The sequence below is a fragment of the Tursiops truncatus genome, chromosome Y (genome assembly GCF_011762595.2).
Source record: "Tursiops truncatus isolate mTurTru1 chromosome Y, mTurTru1.mat.Y, whole genome shotgun sequence".
Lineage (NCBI taxonomy): Eukaryota > Metazoa > Chordata > Mammalia > Artiodactyla > Delphinidae > Tursiops > Tursiops truncatus.
The window spans coordinates 3,479,677-3,501,138 of record NC_133428.1 but is presented as its reverse complement, the minus strand read 5'-3'; the positions used below and the strand labels follow the sequence as shown (position 1 = coordinate 3,501,138).

General features: G+C 40.9%; 1 protein-coding gene across 11 annotated transcripts in view; it reads right to left on the bottom strand.

The window, feature by feature from the left end:
- Positions 1–11,451: 11,451 nt before the first annotated feature.
- LOC101323758 (neuroligin 4 X-linked) overlaps positions 11,452–21,462 on the bottom strand; it is a 346,024-nt gene continuing 336,013 nt past the window's right edge. For all 11 annotated transcript variants that reach the window (XM_073799736.1, XM_033850213.2, XM_033850215.2 and 8 more), the window contains one exon: positions 11,452–14,347. In XM_073799736.1, the coding sequence (XP_073655837.1) occupies positions 13,498–14,347 (850 nt within the window). In that variant the 3' untranslated portion in view covers positions 11,452–13,497. The remainder of the gene's footprint in view (positions 14,348–21,462) is intronic.

Genomic DNA, 21,462 nt, shown 5'->3' with positions numbered 1-21,462 from the left:
GCTAGTATAATACTAGAATATATACACCTATATATGTGCATATATACACATCTTTTATAATGTCTCACAAAAGTCTCTTGATGAAAGAAGTGAAGGTGCGTATATAAATTATAAGTGTATCATACATATTACACTTACTACTACACATGGATATATATTAAGACTTCCTACTGATCAAGAAACATGAGGAACATTTTCCAATAACTTTTTGTTCCGTAAAAATCTTGGAAGATTGCCAAGGTCAACGTCATCCCTTCTCTTTAACCACCCCTCACACACCAAAGAGACTGTTAGCATTTACACATCCTAACATAGTGTGTGTGTAGAGATGTGTGATAACCATGGGCGGACGTGTGAGTGCTTTCTTTTTACCATTCACATCTGCTTCCTTTAAGATCAGAAGCATCATGTCTGAGACACACCCCGCCTACTAAATATACCTTTCCCTTCATTTTCTCTCCTCCCGTAAATACCAGTTGAGTATTATTTTCAAAATATTCTCTTTTGCCTTATGCTGTGTCTGCACCGTCTCCTAAGAGATAAACAAAGCATGTTCTTTTCTTTCTCATGTATCCCCCCAGGACCTAGTTGTGTCTGAGCTGTAACGATGCCAGATGGATAAAGAGAAAACAAAACACGAATGATGCCAGGTTGTTAAGCAGAGTTCCTAGAAGTCAGCAGGATAGAGTGGCATCTTTCTCCGACTATTCCCTGGGAACAAACTTGAAAGAGAATTAGATTACCCAGGACCCTTTGAGATTTGTATGCATTTATAACGAATTCTCAAATCTGCCATCTTGTTTTATCTTTAACTGGACCCTGAGGTGCAAACCCTGTCCCTTTGTAGCAGATAAACACATAGAAATTAAGTAACCTGTCTAAGGGAGCTTGACCTTCACTTGGCCAGTGAGGACAAAGCTCTAGCCCCTCTGATTTTGGTCCCTGGCTCCTGGGTGCTTCCCTATTATTTTGACGCATGCCTTGCAGGTTAACATAACAGAATTCCTTAGCAGGAAGCTCCACGTCTTTCCCTTGGGAGGTTGAATGCAGACTGTTTATACAGGAAGATGGGTTTTATTTTACTCGTCAATGTATCTCCTGTGATCATTCACTGAAAATTAAAAAAAATGTATGTTCTCACATAGAGAACAGACTTGTGGTTGCCAAAGGGGACGGGGGTAGGGAGAGGGGTGGATTGGGAGTTCGGGGTTAGTAGATGCCAACTATTACATTTAGAATGGATAAACAACAAGGTCCTGCTGTAGAGCACAGGGAACTATATTCCATATCCTGTGATAAACTATAATGGAAAAGAATATAAAACAAGAATGTCTCTATGTGCATAACTGAGTCACTTTGCTGTGCAGCAGAGGTTGGCGCCATATGGTAAAACAGGTATACTTCAATAAAAAAAGGAAAAAAAAAGGGAAAAAAATGTCCTCAAATTGCTTCCTGTATTTGCGATTCTGCAAGAATGTGCCTGGCCACTGACTTTTCTGCACACATATCTTAAGAAACTCAGATGAGACCACTGTTGGCATCATCATCTATTCCCACGAAGATGAGCGCAGCCTTTGGGCTCATCTCAGGCTGGAAAGTAGTTTCCACCAATAGCTTGATGCTAACTACGGCGTCAATAAGAGGCTGCAGTGAACTACATTTTTCTCTCTTTTTTTCCCTGGTTGGCTCATTAGAGATCATACTGTCCTCACCATCTCTGCAAAGGAGACAGGCTAGCAGCTGGCTTTAGAATGAAAAGGGGCATCACGGAAAGAGACATTCTGCATATATTCTACGGAGAAACTTATATTATTTCAACACCTGACCCTTGGTACTATATCTTCTTTGCAATAGGCTAGCCACAAATACGTGGTTTTTGAAAATTAAAATACAAGAGGGGTCCGTTCAGGTCACAAAATGCATTCGATTGTCTCTTGGACACACTTCTTTTCACAGTGCTGTGGACAGACGTCCTTTTCTATAAATTAAGGGTCCTTTCCAATCTGATTCACCTGGCTGGGAGAAGCAGCCTTGCCACCCCAAGCTGGACTTGCTATTGGAAACTGCAGGCAGGAGCCACCTTGCTTCCGTGTCACTTTGACGCACCATTGGTCTGATGCAGCCATCATTAAAATTTTAGGCTAACACAGAATAGGGTTCACGACAAATTTACAAGTACGCCTCCTGGAAAACTCCCTTCGGAAGCGATCCTGTTATGGTGGCACAAAAGAAAATAAAAAGGAAGATACTATCTAAATAGGATGTCTTGCACGACGGAAAAAAATGCTGGAAAGCACAGAGACTAGAAATACAGGTTTGGGTTTTGTGGAACTAGAATATTCAGTGAGAAAAAAATCCCCTTAAGATATTCAAAAGAAAGAGTGCCACATTCATTGAAAAGACAAAGGACCACTGTTATCCACTTATTTCTGATTTCCTCTCTTAGATATCCATCATCGGAACTCATGATATCCTTAATAAAGTGCTTAAACATCATGCAACAGGGATAAAGTCTATAGGTAAGGGAGGAGTTGGGAAATCTATGAACATCAAAAACAAAGAATTTTTGTCTGTATAAGGATGGTGTATCTTTGGTTTGTGACATTATTACAAGGAAAAGAGACCCGTCCGATTAGGGTTGTCATAGATACGCAAACTGCAGCTGAAGGGGACATTTCAATCAGAAATGCTCTCTCTTCAGAATCTTCTCTCTCTGCTTTGCCCCAGCTTTTCCTCCCTGGGTTACCAGTTTTCTAGCACATCTTGCACTGGCTTGATCTGGCAATGGTCCTAATGTAACACGGCTGAATCTCTTTGCCTTCCTGTATTTCAAACACGCCCACTCTGTGTTCCGTGTATGTCCTTCTTGTGAGAGGCTCTCTGTGATCTGGTCATCATCTTTGTTGTTATTATTAATCATTCTTATTTTGTAATGGAGACGTTGAGCTTTGCTTACTGAGAAAGTCACAGGCTATACCAATGAAGGGAGAGGAAATGGGGGTAAAGAAATTAACATTTTATAGTCATTAAAGCTGAGAAAACAAGCACCCTGCACACACACACACACACACACACACACACACACACACACACACACAATGCATGATCTGCCTCTCTATTAAAGGAAATAAGAGAAGTAACTTAAAACATGCATGAAATTGAACTGCTGTCCTAAATTATATTGAATTCAAGACAGTTGATATAGCATGTAACTGTAGGGAATTCAGTAAGGGGTCCGCCCATCTAGGATGAAGAAAGGTAGCACAGCTCAAATCATACACTATTTGCTACAGGATTACCGTGGTCTTTATATTAATCATATGGTGTATTATATAATGAAAGTCAATTTCTGGTGCTTCTTCATAGAAATATTGCATTATGTGGTTCCAACATTTCTCTCAATGTAAGTGAGCAATAAAGCATGTTATGGTAAATGAAAGAATTAAATATAGGGTACCCCAAATGTAAAACTGATAGCTAGTGGGAAGCAGCCGCATAGCACAGGGAGATCAGCTCGGTGATTTGTGACCACCTAGAGGGGTGGGATAGGGAGGGTGGGAGGGAGATGCAAGAGGGAGGAGATATGGGGATATATGTACACGTATAGCTGATTCACTTTGTTATACAGCAGCAACTAACACACCATTGTAAAGCAATTATACGCCAATAAAGATGCTAAACAGGTATACAAGGTACCCCATGACTTTTTGGTATAGACAAGAAACCATCCATTTTAGGAATCTTGGCCCCCAAGTGGACACTCTTTCTACTAAATTATTTTTGCTATAAATCTAGGAGCTCAAAGCTCCTATGACGAGAAAGGTACATGCAACATTTGATTTTCATGCCCCATGGCTGAACGTGACATTTCCTCCGATTGCGGACACTAAACACCCATAAAGATGGCATAATTTTGAAGTTGCACGCCATTGCTTCAGCATCGGAGGAGTCAAAACTGTCCATTTCTCTCATTAGCCTAATGCTGGAATAATATTTCCGGGGACTATTTTGCACAATAACTGTCATCCGCCACATTTTTTTATAAAGGGAATTTTCATGTGTTTTGCTAGCACCCGCAGATCAGTCAATGCTCACATACTTTTGCATATCATCTCTGCAGACATGATATAAATTGTTATTTTCCCTGGTCAGCCTGAAAATTAATTCAAAAGATAGAACTTTAGCTCTCCACATTACATAATATCTTATAGAAGCCCCCAAACTGACAAAGAGACACATCCTAAAACGTCAGTGTGTGCCTTATTTCTGCCGGTATGTAGAATACATTTAAATGTGATCGAAGAGCAATTTGGAAAAACAGGGTGAAATCTTTATTTGATGGGTAGCATTTAGGTCTATAATAAAAATGGGGCTCAAGGTTGTCAAAGGTGACCATAGGTCCTGTTAAATTCTTTTTCTATTAGAAACATGACAGCTCATAGAAACATGAGTTGCAGATGTAGGGTGGGAAAAACACTGCATAAAAATAGAGGAGAGATATTAAAGGTGGCATTATACTTCCTAAATGACAACATTAAACAAAAGTAGGCTTTTTGTGTGTTTGTTTGTTTGATTTTTACAGAACCTGGGGTCTGCTCTCTCTTGGGGTCTGCATGCTCTTCCAAAGATGTGAAGACCACCGAAGGAGTTTTGCAACAGAACCGTGGGACTGGAGACTGCAGCCGCATCAGATAACGAAGATTTCTGACACTGTGTAAGTCTGGGGAAATGGGTTCCTCCTGCGATCCCATGTGGATGGGTCAGTGCATTGGGACTCATGAGGTTATCATAACAGACACTTCACAAAGCACATGCTGAGGCCACATGGGCAGGTGGCCGGCCCACGAACGTCTTGGGCTGTGAACAGGTTTCTCCCTGCTTTCACATCTTTCCAAAGCTGTTTGTTTTTTGCGGTACGCGGGCCCCTCACTGCTGTGGCCCCTTCGTTGCGGAGCACAGGCTCCGGACGCGCAGGCTCGGCGGCCATGGCTCACGGGCCCAGCCGCTCCGAGGCATGTGGGATCTTCCCGGACCGGGGCACGAACCCGTGTCCCCTGCATCGGTAGGCGGACTCTCAACCACCACGCCACCAGGGTGTCCCCAAAGCTGGTTTTATAAGGCATTTGGCCAACATGTTGCAGCCAGCACGCCTTCCTCTCCTATGTTATAAATTATTTACACTGTTTCCCCATGTAACTCTATCTCCGTAGATTTTCTAACCTTCCTATGCCGAGTTTCACGTTCTATATTTACCCACTGAGGTGAGAGGAAGGCACCGCTGGCGTTTTAAAATGTTATTTCAGCAAAAAGGAGATTCCAAATGTTTAACGACCCCAAATCGTAACTAAAACAGTAGGTGAAATCGATAAATTGTGCTTTTAAATCAACCGACGTTCTAGAAAATTCGATCAGCGCACTGAAGGTGCCCAGAGTGCGTGTACCAGTGTGGGTGACCGGTGGGGTGGGTGTGCGACCGTAGGTGTACCTTAAAAGCATTTTAAAATTCAAGGCTATCCGTTTTCTCGAGGCATAGAAAGATGAGAGTGATTTTTTTCCCCCTTCTTTTAGATTTTTCAGAATCCTTACACGAGACATATCTTTTTCTGTACTGACGAGGAACAGAGCAAAGCTACCTGGTGTCAGACCCTGGTTATTTTATTTCCTTACTGCGACTTTGAGGAAGTCTTTGAACCTCCTGGGTTTCACTGCTCCCTTTGGTAACATGAAAGCCTCTACTCTAGGAGGGTGGTATAAAGATGAAGTGACTTAGTACATCTAACTTACTTAGAACAGCACGTTTTGATTATCATTTGAAAGTTTTAAAATTCAAAACAAGTATGGGTAGATCTTGAAGATACTGTGGATAGGGTCCCAGACCACCGCAGTAAGGCAAGTATCAAAATAAAGCGAGTTACAAGAGTTTTTCTGGGTTTCCCAGTGCATGTAAAAGTGATGTTTACACTATACTCTAGTCTATTAAGTGTGCAATAGCATTACGTCTAAAAAAATATATATATATATACAGGCCTTAAATTTAAAATATTGCTAAAAACTTCTCACCATCCTCTGAGCCTTCAGCAAGTCATAGCAGTAACACCAAAGATCACTGATCACAGACACCATCGCAAATATAATAATGAAGACGTTTGAAATATTTCGAGAGTTATCAAAATGTGACACAGACCCCAAGGGAGCAAATGCAGTTGGAAAAACGACACTGATAGAGTTACAGACTGTCTATAGACTCATAGACAGTGATAGGCAGGGTCGCCGCAAACCCTCAATTTGTGCAATAAAATGAGGTCTGCCTGTAATTGCTCTTTAAACCGTTGACCCAATAATTTAAAACATCTCTAAGCACTTTCGCTGTAAGAGTTTCTCTGTAAGTGGTGCATATCCTCCGGAAGTGTTAAATATTTTGGCTGTCATTATAATTTGGAAAAAGTAATTTCAACATTGTCTATGTAACAGCTAAAATAATACCTAAACAACCCCTAAGATAAACCCTGACAATACCTAAAATTCAATAATACGGAATGCCTTGAGATATCTGTTTTCAAGCTGTGTTCATAAACAAATCGTAAAGATTTGACAGATGTTACCACTGAAGGGTAATAATGCTTCTAATATTTGGAATGAGGCACCATCTAAATTCCCAGTTTTATGGGACATTTTTTAGGGCTGTATTTCGGGGCTCCAGAAATTCATCTCCCCATTTCCCTCCTACATCAGTGGAAACACCCAAGTGCACAGTTCTCTAGTGGTCCCTGGGACGAAGCGCTTAGAATAATTTTCCTTTCTGGGCTTCTCCCGGCTGAACCCCGTGGACATTCTCCTGTTCCCAGCAGCTCTCAGTCCCATCCTATTAGAAGCTAATGACCTTAGGAACTAGTCTGAAGACCTCCCTTTCAGCTAAATGTGGAAGAGCCCTCAATCTCCCCTGCTTTCCCTAAAGCTCTTGCCTTGAGAAAACACAGTTATTTGTGGGTTTTGCAAGTATTTGGGCTGATAGTCACCTTGTAGAAAGGTAGACATGTAAAAGACTGTTCTCTATATATCCATTTCTTTTTAAAAAATTTATTTACTTATTTAGTTTTGGCTGCGTTGGGTCTTCGTTGCTACATGCGGGGTTTCTCTAGTTGCGGCGAGCGGGGGCTGCTCTTCGTTGTGGAGCACGGGCTCTAGGCGCACGGGCTTCAGTAGTTGTGGCATATGGGCTCAGTAGTTGTGGCTCGTGGGCTCTAGAGCGCAGCCTCAGTAGTTGCGGCACATGGGCTTAGTCGCTCCGCGGCATGTGGGATCTTCCCGGACCAGGGCTCGAACCCGTGTTCCCTGCATTGGCAGGTGGATTCTTAACCGCTGCACTACCAGGGGAGCCCCTATATATCCATTTCTTTAAATAAGATAATAAGAACCTGCAGAGAAAGTACCACTTTCCTCCCTTAGCAGAATCTAATTTTTAATTTTTTTTCTAATCAGGCAGCCCAGAAAAGGGGAGGTGATGAATACATTTGGAGGAAGTTGTGGGAAAGAAAAAACACCTCTGCCATCTGACTGCTAGTAACTAGCCTGATAATGGCTAAGTGGGGTGGGCCCCACTGCATAAAAATAATTTGAGGTACCAGGAGATAAAAGTCGTCCGCAAGCATGTGGGGATAAGATGGAAACAAGGACAGTGCGCAACCACGAAAAATGACCCAGATGACTCACCACCCTTGCGTGTAAGTTACTCAACTCCACCAAGATGGGCTTGGTCATCTCTGATGGTGGTGCTTTATCACTTCTGGAACATGCAACTCTAAAACTATTCCATCTATCTATCCATCTATCTATCTATCTATCTACCTACCTACCTACCTACCAATCCCATCTTTCTTCCTCTCTCTTCCTTCCTTCCTTCCCTTCCACCCCTCCCTCCTTCTTTCTTTCCATCTATCTATCCATCTACCTATCATCTATCTCAACTATCATCTATTTATATCTACCTACCTACCTACTCACATCTATCATCTCTACCAGCTATCTGTGTGTTATGTATCCACCCATCCATATCTGTCTCTATAATAAACCATTATCCATCTAGCATTCATCTATCTGTTTATCTATCTACAATCTCTGTATCTGTATCCATCCGTTCATCCAACTGTTCATCCTTTATATCTGTCCATCAATCATCTATTCAATCTATCTATCTATCTATCTATCTATCTATCTATCTATCTATCTGCTTTTTGGGTTTATCATTCCTACTGTGTCCCCACCTCCCCTGACAGGATGATAGTAATTCATTTATCAAACAGGCTGCTCTATCTGCTTTCTCAGCTGCTTTCACCGCACCCAGCGCCATCCCACCACATTCACACCATCCCCACAACTGCTTCTGGAGGGAACACTCTCGAATCTTGCTCCCCAAAAGAGTTGGGGATAACTGGGAACCAGAAACACTGGCATCATTCTGCAGGCTTGTTGGAGATGCAGAGACTCCAGCCCACGCAATCCCTGCTGGATCAGAACCCGCCCTGTAGCCTGATGTCAGCACATCCTTGGAACAACGTTTGAGAAGCACTGATAAAAATCGCAAATATGGGCTTCCCTGGTGGCGCAGTGGTTGAGAGTCCGCCTGCCGATGCAGGGGACGCGGGTTCGTGCCCCAGTCCGGGAAGATCCCACATGCCGCGGAGCGGCTGGGCCCGTGAGCCATGGCCGCTGAGCCTGCGCGTCCGGAACCTGTGCTCCGCAACGGGAGAGACTGCAACAGTGAGAGGCCCGCGTACCACAAAAAACAAACAAACAAAAAAACGCAAATATGCTCACACCACTTTGGCGCCATCTTTTACCGTCTGCTGCTTGAATTCAGGACAAGGTGCACACGGCATGCCTTGTGACTTGAGGCATGTTATCAGCTGGATGCTACTCCCCTCCTTCCCCACACCTTTCCCGGTGACACCTTCTATTTTTCAGCTAGGACAGAAAAAAGCCATAGTTCCCCAAACTCGCCGAGTCTTCTCACTTTGAGGGTGTGAGTTCTGCCCTCCCGAAGCATCCGCCATCATTGGTTTGTCTCCGTGGATGCCCACATACTTGGAGGGATGTGGTTTGGGGTAGCTTCCTACAGAGCACTGCCCACCCCTTGCAGACGAGGTTAAGGGTCTGTGTCTAGACTCCCACTGGCACCCTGGGTACCATCTCCAGCACCTCCTGCTGCTTCCTAGCTGTACTTCCCTGCTCTCCGCTTGGAGTCCTAGGATGGAGAGAGCTTCTTCTTTCATTTTTAACAGAAGCCCCAGCACAAAGCTGGGGTGATGGAGAAGCTTGGTAAACATTTGCAGAAAGAATAGATGAATGAATGAATGCATACGTTTTTACCATTCGTTGAGTTATTCAGAATGGCCATTCAGAATGCATCAAATGGTGAAAAAAGGAATGACTCCCCTATTTCAAAAACTGGCCAGAGATCTAATTTTAAATCCACGAAAATGGCTTTTCCATTAAATAGATATGACATATGTTTATGTATTCATGAAATATTATTTACATATTTATAAAATAGTTACTTATTTACTTATATGTAAACACATATTTTGTATTAGATAATATAACTGGTATACACTAGAGTTATAATACGTATATATAACATGATATATATACATATCTGCAATATACGTGTAATATAAAATGTATGTTTTAAATATATAAAATATATTACATATTATATCACACATATGGTATGATATTATATTATTTTATATACAAATGTATGTTTCATATAGTATAGCTATTATATATGTATATAAATATAAAAATATAATTATACTTTATAAATATATTTGTTTATTAAAATTCAATTGTAAATACACAATATATTAAAATATTTATTTGTATGTAATATATAAATGTGTATGTATATGTGTATATATGTGTGTGTATATATATCCTGTGTACGTCACATTCAGCAAACGACCTCAGCCCAACATGTAAAAAAAAATTCAGAGTTCGAATACAGCAGTCACAGTCTTTGCTGTTTTCCTTTACCTGAAAATTAGCTAATATTATCATGACATTCATGAACTTGAGTTAGAAATTTTTGCTGCATCCTTCATTGGCGAAGAGTTTGGGCTCTGAACACACGATCTTCCTTTGAATCTGAGTTCTGCTGCTGCCTTGTAGCTTAATGTTTCTGATTCTCAACATCTTCAGTTCTAAAATAGAAGTAATACAGGTGCCTGCCCCTTAGGGCTATCGTGACTGTTAAGATAAGGAATGACCAGGTGCATGTGAGGACTGGACAAGTTAGGTCGCATCAGCATGGTAGTAATTTTCTGCCTCTCCAGTTGTATTCAAATGAATTTCTTGCTGTCAGAGATTTACTCAAATAAGGCTACTAGAAAGATTTAAGGCATGACAACAAACACAACTCAAAACCCAGCAACATAAGAAGCAGCAGTGGCTTCCATTTCAGGAAACATCCTCTTGTTATGAGTTTCACCAACCAGAGTGCCTTTCTCCAATGTCAGGCCAGAAGAAAATCCCTAGCGGGGACACAAAACCTGTTCATGAGGACGAACCACAAGAAACTGATCTATTACCAACTGAGTGTGCCGTTTATCATCTACGTCAGATGTATCGCTTAGTTTTTAAAGTGAAAAAGACATCTAAAGAAGGAAAAATAAATAAATAGGATAGGCCACCTACAAAAAAAGAATGGACGCGTAATTATTTGCACAAAGCATTAGAAAATACTGTGATATTTTATTATTAAAAATGCTGCTGAAAAGTTTATACATATGTGTCCAGCCATATATATCTTCTATCATTACTTAAGGCAAAATCAAAAACAAAATCGCAAAATAATAATCCAAGAAACCATTAAACCCTGCGTGCCAGTGAAGGTCAAGAATAAAAGCCTAGGAAAGTTTTTTTCTAACTTATGTCTTTTTTTTCTTTTTTTTCCTCTTTTTTATAGATAGCAAGTATATTTTATTCTCATAGAACTCTATGAAGATTCTATAACTTCTTTCCATGTAGAAATATCATTTAAGGTGTATTAAATTGCTTTTGATCATAATCCTTTGTAAAAGCTAAAGTTATTCACTTAACAAGAACTCTTTTTTTTTTTTTTCCTTATCCAAATGTCACAAGCCTGATACATTACTGTGCATATTGCTAGCAGAAGACAATTGGAAATACTACACAAATACTGGAATTCACATTACAAACATACCGGACCCACATCGGTGCCAAGCATCACGTCCTTTGTAGTTTCCTGGAGAGCCTATTCGTCGTAGCTTAGCTGGGGTAATACACAGCTTGCAGAAATGGCCTGACAATAGCTTTCAAAAATGATGAACAAAAATCGTACCCATGACACCTCTCGCTGCAGGAGTGATGTTTCACTCTTTGCGAAGTTGGGGTTATATTTCACATATGTATACACAGAGAATCACTCTTAAATTTAAACCAAGATGAACAACAGAATTTATTGGACGATCTGTATGCATTCTTAAAAGAACTCTCTTTTTCTAGGGGGGGCCATTTTCAAACACTTTGATAGACATTGCTACAGATTTAGTTCAGGGGTTCAATAATTAAAGATTATACAAAGAGACAAGGAATTTGGACTATCTTTGTGGAGAATGTCCACCTTGGCAAAGACGTATAGTGCTGGGTTTCCATGAGAACCATGCCCAGAGACATCTTCAAATATCTTTGGCTACTATTTCCTGGTGTCGCAATAACTTTTGAAAGACAAAACATAAAGTCACCATGGTTACTATTCTTTTTCCTTCCACTTTAGGACACTTGCAAAAGATTCCTTAAGGAAAATTAAAAGGACGATGAGAAAATGACAAAGTGTCAGAGGGACAAACTTCTCATCCCTGTCTCGCCAATTTAAAATGACTGAATATTTCTGTGTGTTATCTTGACAGTGAAGCCATCCTAACTTCCCGGAAAACCCATGCAAAACACTTTGAATGTTCTATCCTTTTGTTTGTTTTCTCTCTGTAATACTCCTGGATCAGTGACTGATACACAAATCCACAAATGGTAATAGTTTCAGACAAGCATATGTTTTATCCCATAAATGATATAAAAAATAAAAATCCCTGCTTACTGATAAATAAGGGACTTACTGCTTAAACAGAAAGGAAAGACACATGCCCTCTTTCAATCTGATTAGCTAAGCTGAGCAGGTATTTCATCAGCCAAACCCTTCTGCAGCTGCTCGGGAGTACAGAGCTGTATTGACTCAGCAGAGCTTGGCCCTACCAAAGACAAGCTTTCTTTTCCTTTTTGGCAGGACCCTGGGATGGGAAGCAACTCTTCCTCAACAGATTCAAAGAACCAGAACTACAGAACGAGACTTGTATTCTGTTTCTCCCCCGCGGTCACTCTGCATGTGCGTGCGTGTTTCGAATTCAACAAGCTTTAAATAGGCTCCACGCTGGGGATCCATCCTGGGGTTGCAACTTCATGAAGCCTTAACACACAAAAATAAAAGTCTTCCTAAAAATAACGGTCTCCTAAGAATGCTGTCGCATGCACTTTCCAGCCCAAGAAGGGGAGAGAGAGCCTAGTCGAACAGACGGTCTAGGTCCGCTGTGTGACAATCACATCCTCCTACAAATGAAACACGTTAGAAAACCCCATGTCTGTTGGCCACAAGGAATTAAGAAGAAAATCCTCCTTTGTCCTGGAGGAGACAGAGGTGATATGACTAATGTATATATCGATTTATATACATACAGACCACAATGGAAAGCACAATCTTGCTAAAAGCTCTTTCAAACTGAAAACACCAATAAAAGCTTTTTTTGTTGTTGTTTTTGTTTCTGTTTTTCTCTCGGTGTGTGTTTGTTTAAACGCACGGCTATATACATTTTTTTATTTTTATTTTTACAAAGTTTCTTAAATAGAGTTCAGGCTGGCAAAACATCTCTTTGCACAGAACTCTACGTATGTAACTGCATAGTCAGTTCTTTTATTTTAATAATAAAATTCTACTTTTCCTTCTCTCTGGATTACACCTCCATATGCTGGGTAAAAGCCCATAGATTCTTTCTTCACTTAAGTAGAGCCATCTGTCGTATGGCACAAAAAGAACTTTTATTTATTTATTTCAATTGTAATTAAAAAAAAAAAAGTGTCCTCGGCCGAGTTTCAGAAGTTTCAGCTTCTGTGGTCACACTGGAAACATCCAGGTCCTTGAAACTTCGATGTCCTAGTTGCACTAAAGTTTGCCGGATGGTGGAGATCTTAAAGCAGTATTGTAACAGCAATGTATACGTTTCACATTTCGTAGGGTCAGAAGTTGATCTCATTGTACTGGGAGATGCCAATGGAAAGGGTCTGCAAGGACACAGTGGCTGCCCTTTTGCTTTTTGTTTTGTTTTGTTTTGTCTTAAGCCAAACATTCCCTGTTTGCAGATGTTGCTTCTTTCTTTCTCTCTTCGATGTGGCTGAGGGGAGGCGCAAAGGGAGGGGAAGAAGACGGCAAAGCTATACTCTAGTGGTTGAATGCCCGTGGGGTAAATTTGTACTGTTTTGTCCTCCACTGAAGGTATTGAACGTGTGCAAAGGCTGCATCCCCGTCAGTGTGTTGGGAATCATAGTGATGGTATTTGGTGTCATAAGTGGGATGTCATCGGGGGACCTGCGCAGCGTGAGGGTGTAGTCTGGAGGGCAGGTGAGCCTCAGCGTGTCGTGAGCCTGCAGGGACTCACACTCGTGATCATGCTCCAGCTGTTTCATCTGCAGGGACATGATCTCTTCGTTCTGGATGTGAGCGATGTCATTTGTGGTATTTCTCTGGGGACTGGGGCGCCTGTGTGTCTCATGGCGCCTCTTGTCCTTCTTATAGTACAGCGCTGCGAACGCCAAGATGTTAAGGAAGAGTAAGGATGCCCCCACGGCAATGGTGACGCTCAACTCAGTGGAATAATCCCGTTTGGTTTCGATGAGGACGGTGGTGTCCTCAGGCCCCGTTTTATGAGGGTCCTTGGAGTGTTTGGGGTTGTTGGCGGGAGTGATCGCCGGGCGTTTGGTCGTGGGCCATATCTTGGCAGGAGATCGCCGAGTTCCGTAGGGAAAGGAGGTCATGTCCGGAGGAGGAACCTTTGTGGTTGTGGACACATACTGGAATATCTCATTCAGGTTGTGCAAGTGAGGCACGAGTTCCAACCAGAAAGCCACTTTTGTGGCTCGGTAATGGTCCCTCACTCTGGGTTTCAAGCCAATATGCAGATAGAGCTGGTCTTTGGGGTTATACTTGGACCAGGCCACTTCCTCAAAGCGATTGGGTTTTGTGTGAATGAACTTGGTGTCCTGAGGAACGGGCTGATTAGGATCACTGGGGACAGAAGGGAGAAAAAAAGAGAAAGGTCACACTCTTCCACATTTCCCAAGTAAATTTTAATCACATACAATGAAATTACAACCAGATAATCTCATGTGTTTATTGATATGCACAAAGTACTCAAGTAGCAACAAATACATGGTGTTTCAATCCCGACGCGCTACCATCTTGCCTTTTCTTTAAAATCCCCTTACCTTCATTTTAAAATAATTCCTGATGGCAGTATGATAGCATTTTCATAACACTCCTACATTTTTTAAATGCATCCAATCATCTTCCATGATAAAGAAGGAAACCAAAAATGTGTCTTGCATTTCAAGTTTAACTACTTTTGAGTCAGAAATCTCAACCAGGGTGATTTGCCCCCAAGAGGGCATCTGGTAACATCTGGAGATGTTTTCCTGTTGTTATTAGTGAAGGGTGGTGCCATGAATGGGTAGATGCCAGGGTGACTGTTAAATATGCTCCAGGGCACAGGACAGCCCCTCCACAGCAGAGAAGTACCTGGTCCCAGGTGTCAGTAGCATTGAGGCTGAGAAATCCTGAGTTAGAGGCTATGGTCCAAGATTTGTGCCATTCTCTTTCTTCCTCCAGAATTGCTTCTTAGGTAAATGAATAGATACTGTGGTTACAACTAAAATGTATGTTAAAAATCAAATAAAAACTGGCTTTTGTAATTACAAGATGTTAATAAATAGAATTATGCATCAATTGTTCGCTCTCTCTCAGAAGGAGAAATATGAATGTACTTGGAAACCTTCTGAAGACTGAGTCACGTAAAGATCACACAACATTCCGTTGATTTAAGGAGTTTGGTCAGACGGTGCTTTTAGATATGCAGAGTTAAGGATTTCAGGAAAAGTACCACACGATGCAAGAAATTGAGGGTTTTTTTAATAGATTTCAAGTGTGCATGGCAACTATGAACCTAAGAAGTCTCCTATGATTTACATAAGTGGACACAGGCAGAAGGAGAATCACCAAAATGGAAAGATTCTCCACAAAACATGGTACTTGAAACATCTTTGCAACTAACTCTTTTAAGATAACAGACAACCTCCCCCCGCCCCGCAAAGATATCATATTCTCATTTCTTCCATTTTTTTTAGGCTTGGTAAAGTGAGCTGTAAAACAGGTTTCATCTTAATGTGTACTGGTTTGGAAAATTTGAGATCATGCATGATATCATGCCACCTAGTTGACATTGAACATTCAGACATGATGTGCAGACCCAGTTTGCTTAGATCTATTACTCCAGGTGCTCTAGCTTCCATTTTCCACCTAACACTTTTATGAAGCTGCCTTCAGCCACTGCCTGTTTGCTCATGTATCAGAAGGCTGGGGAACCAGAAGGTCCCACTGGAAGACCTAAAGGCTACAGACATTCCCAAGTAGCGTGCAGGATGCGAACGATGCACTTGACCAACAGATGCATCTGCCAAAGGAAGGACTTTAGCCCTCAGCCTGAGGCTGTCAAAATCATTTCCATACATCAAGTTCTGCATCTCTCCCTCTTTACAAGCTGTGAAATCTTGAGCAAATCCTTAAGCCTCTCTTAGCCTCATCTTCCTCATCTATAAAGTGGATAAGAATACTGGGATGGAAAGGAAGTGAGAAAGGTTAAATAATAACTACAATATTCCTGGCATGTAGTAAGAGCTCAATAAATAGTATCCCTCTGCAATGCATAAATTAGAATACCTACAAATTGCTAGCGACAGAGGACTATAAATAACATCCTGTATACAGCCACAGAATATACCTAATACTATACATTCTACTTAGTATATGCTACATAAACGTATACTGTATACCAGTATACATGGTACACTAATATACTAGATACAGTGTATGCTGCATAACAATATACTGTATATATGGTACACTGTTAATTATATATAGTATATACTGTCTGTGTACATCATAGCATACATGGTACAGTATATACTGTATATAGTATATGCTATATCAAAGTATACTACACACTGTGTATAGTATATACCACTGTGTACCACAGTATACATGGTACACTGTATACTGTATATAGTATACATTGTATAAAAGTATACTATGTATTTCATAGCATATATGGTACACTATATACTGTACGTAGTATATGCTGTATCAAAGTATACTGTATACCAGTATACACGGTACACTAATATAGTGTATGCTGCATGACAATATACTGTGTATATGGTACACTGTTAATTATATATAGTATATACTGTTTAAAAGTATACTGTGTACATCATAGCATACATGGTACAGTATATACTGTATATAGTATATGCTCTATCAAAGTATACTATACACTGTGTATAGTATATACCACTGTATACCACAGTATATATGGTACACTGTATACTGTATATAGTATACATTGTATAAAAGTGTACTATGTATATCATAGCATATATGGTACACTATATACTGTATATAGTATATGCTGTATCAAAGTATACTGTATACCGCAGTGCATACGTTATATTATACACTGGGTACAGTATATACTGTATAAAAGTATACTGTATACAACAGTACATACTGCATACTATATACACACACAGACATATATATATATATATATATATATATATATAGATGCATAGGTATATATATGATCGTAGATATGATTACATATGTGGTATGCAGGACAAAGAAATTTTACCACATAACTGAGTACACACTGACTGCTGTGCTCTTATTAGTGAGATGATAAAATATAAAAAATTGTAGGTCTTAATACTATGAGCTTTCTTATTTATGTGTTCATTTATAAACATTTATATACTTTAAAATAATCTGCTTTTAATTCATTTTTATATTCTTACATGTTTTCAAAAACTGTTGGATTTAATATAGCACCTCATGTTTTTTTATTTGAGTCTTCTGAAATACATTGTTGGAAAATTCCTATTTAACTGGAATCTGTCATGGAGAAATTTGTCATCGATTTTTATCGTTCTAAAAGCAACGAAAGGGAGCGAGGATTCCTACTATGTTCGCATTGATCTGATTTCACGGAATTGGTTCTTTTAGTTGTACTGACCTTTTACTGAAGAGAGGGCATCCAGGAAAGAGAGTGTCTTTTCATGTAGGATATTTGTCGATTTTTTTATGGAATTCGGTGTACATTTGAAAGGTAAGGAAACACATTTATTTTGTTCTCAGAGAATAGAGGATTTTGAAAATCCGGTAAGTATGCTTTAGGCCGATACAACCTATCAAAGTTCTGGGAGATGCACAGTCAGAAGCCTGAAACCAAGATAAACTCACGGCGCTTATGAAGGCTCATCATTTCCCCTTGTCAAACACCCCAAAGACAGTAAGATCTCTATGTGGGATACCACTGCCTTGTTGTTTAGACTTTGCTTCAGCACATGGCGTCTTCTAATTCCAATGAGTAAAGTTCAAGATGATAATGATTAAGGAGAGAATGAAACAGACACACCTTCTTTCTCTAGTAAAAACCTCAACACCTACCCATACTCCTCGTCACCTAAACATACATTTTCACCTGTCATATTTCGTTTGCGATATCATCTTAGAAGTGGAGGCTAAATGCGTCTTCAAGGTCTTGTGGTTCATCTTATTTGTGAGAGATGGGCAACACGATTCCTTTAAAAATATCAGTGAACCCTCTGATATGCTCCTTTGGATGGTATAAGGTTTTCCTTACCCCTAAAACAATGCCATGGTTGACCATTTGTCCCTAGACCTCTAAGACGAAAACTACCCCCTGCACCAAGAAGTATGTGTTCAGTCCGTCCTATACAACCGGTAGAGGTGTTCCTTCACTGAGCTTAAAATACTTTGGGGCAATAAACGTCACTTTCAAAACCAGGCTTTGACTGCAACTCTATCTAGCCCATCTTTCCTGTCTGTTTCCTGATTTTTTGCAAAGATTGAGCAAAAGTTGAAATATAAATCAATCACAAGATATGAGCAAAATCAAAAGTAGAGATGGAATCTGAAAACCAATGAAAAATACGTCGTCCCACCCACTCGACCTATACAACTGTATTTCGACATATTGGAATATATATGTTGCTCTTCTTACATAATATATATTGGCTTATCGGCCAACAGCCTTCCCATCTCTGAATTCCAAGAGCCTCCGAGGCCTTCCATACAGAATGGTAAAGGTACTGTTCACAGCCATATCTTCTGTAGAGACCCTAATTCAACCCATTTTATCCACCTCTCCTCACACAGAACCCAAATTGCATTGGTCCTTGATCAATGGGCACCTGATTTCTACTGAGTGGCCAGGACCAACGCCTTCCCACCTATTCCCAAAGAGGTTGGATGTGACAAAGAGTTTAAATCTGTGTAATCATTCATAAACTTTGGGATTAGTTTTAATTTTTCCCAGACATAACTTCTCATTTATCAAAACTCTCCAAGTAGCCTTATTTCTAGCCTAATACTTAATGTCCTGGCTTCACTGTCCTTTCCCAGCGCTGTTTTGGGTTAGTCTTCTCACCTGGATTATTGAAACAGTCTCCTAGCAACGTCCTTCCATCCTTCTATCCTTCCTTCCTTCCTTCCATGCCTACCACACACACCATCCCCACATTATGTTTTCTCTGCTTAACAACAACAAAAACTTTGCATACCAGATATATCTACACTTAAGCCTACATGTAAGGTCAGAACGGTTAGCTTTGGTCATACAAAAGAAGCCCCAGTGTTCACCTCATCTCAGCAAACGTATGAATAGTCAGGATCATCGGGGAGGGGCAGCAGATGTGAAGTTCCACCCAGCGATCACGGCAAAGCGTGTTCTGACACAACATAATCCTTTCTTCTCAGCCATGTGTTGTGATTAGACGTACGACAGGATACTCTTATAACCAAACTCCTGTCTCTGTAGTGCTTACAGGGAGCAGTGGATGGCGCTCAAGTGTATTCCATCATATTCTGTGGGTCACTGCCTGAGTATGGGTTCTGGAGAACAGAGTCAAGCATCTCACCTCACACTGTGACATCAGGGATGGTTTATCCTATGCTCTTCCCTTGCTGGCATCAAATAAGGTATGAGACCCTTGATGACATGAGAGATGGTTTACTCCCATGCTGTTCCATTACTGGCACCATACTGCCTCATTCTCCTCAGCTGGACCACTTTGGCAGCCCCCTAGGGACAAAGAAATCCTCCACCACACAGGGCTGATCATGCCACTACCCTGTTTAAAATCAATCAATGAATAACTAGCAACCACCTCATGAGCCATATCATCTATTGGCGAACACCTAAATCACTAGACTTTGCTCAATCCCCCATTTTCTGTTAAACCACAAGCTACTGAAATGTGATCCTCCTGACTTACATTTGAAATGGCACACTGCATTGCAGGTTAGGGGAGGTTCTGAGTAACTTCCTTAGAAGATGATTTGAGGGTTTCCCTGGTGGCGCAGTCTTTAAGAATCCGCCTGCCAATGCAGGGGACACGGGTTCGAGCCCTGGTCTGGGAAGATCCCACATGCCACGGAGCAACTAAACCCGTGAGCCACAACTACTGAGCCCGCGCACTAGAACCCGCGAGCCACAACTACTGAGCCCACGTGCCACAATTACCAAAGCCCATGCGCCTAGAGCCCGTGCTCTGCAACAAGAGAAGCCACTGCAATGAGAAGCCCGTGCACTGCAACGAAGAGTAGCCCCTGCTCGCCGCAACTAGAGAAAGCCCGCGTGGAGCAACAAAGACCTAACATGGCCAAAAATAAATAAAATTAATTAAAAAAAAAGAAAAAAGAAGATTTGAGTCATTCCAACGACCTTTCTAATGTGTTGTGAAAACTCATTGCATTAATATCCCCAAGTACGATTTCAGCTATGCTCCACATGGACCACAGAAATAAAAATAGCTCCTGCTTGGATAAAATCCAGATTTTTCAGACTGACATCCGAGGCCATCCATTAGCGATATCCTGTTCCCACAGTGAGATCTCTACCTGGACTCTGGTCAGATGACGGCTATTCCTCCAAGCCAAGTCCTTATTCCTTCCCCATCCGCTACTTTAGCATCTTTATGAAATCCAAAAGTATCCTAAACACGCACCACTAGTGGCCACAGGAGTATACTGGGCCAGGGATTAAGCCCAGGCTATCTGACATCTCCACCACTGTGTTCCCCAAATGAGGGGCGTGAACCACAGGCAGTAAGCGAAGTGATTTTAGGAATATAGAGTTATGGAATTAAAAAGCACTCAACATCTTAAAAACCATTTTAAAGAACACTCAACATTTTCAATCCTCACTTAGTCGTTGACAGGTCCTGGTGACCTATAGGTTTGGTGCTAGCATTTCTCTACCATCTCATGACATTAATTTCCTTTAATTTTTCTTTGTTTTTTTTTTTAACAACAAGAGAAAATCCATCTCAGAGCCTTTGGCAGGCAAGCACAGCTAATGAGAATTTAATGGCTTTATTTGGATTTTGTAGTTTTCTTTAATGGTTCAATTAAATTGATGATGAATGATCCTAGCTTTCCATTTAAGAAAATCATATAAAATTGATTCCCAAAACACGTGAGATAAAAAGAAAGTAGATGGCTTTAACAAAAGTAAGTCATGATCTGTGTTTAGATGTTATGGAATTAATGATGGGTTTGGATGGTGATGTAGTCGATAGGCATGGCCATGGTGTGGGAAACGCTCCTGTGAGTGTTTTTGCTTCAAAAGAAGGCAACACTTTGCAAGGGCAGGCATTACCTGTCTGAGTTCTATGACACAATTGGGCATTGGTCCTGCCTTTAAAAGGGGTTATGCATTGAACTGTTTCCCTCTCAAATTAATATACACTGAAGTCCTAACACCCAGGACCTCACAGTGTGATCTTATTGGAAATAGGGTCATTGCAGATGTAGTCAGTCAAGTTAAGATGAGGTTGTAGTGGAATTCCCTGGTGGTCCAGTGGTTAGGACTCTGTGCTTCCACTGCAGGGGGCACTGGTTCGATCCCTGGTTGGGGAACTAAGATCCCGCAAGCCGCACGGCCCGGCCAAAAAATAAAAATTAAAAAAAAAAGATGAGGTCATACTGGAGCAGGATGGACTCTTAAACCAATATGATTGGTGCCCTTATAAGAGGATGGTCAAAAT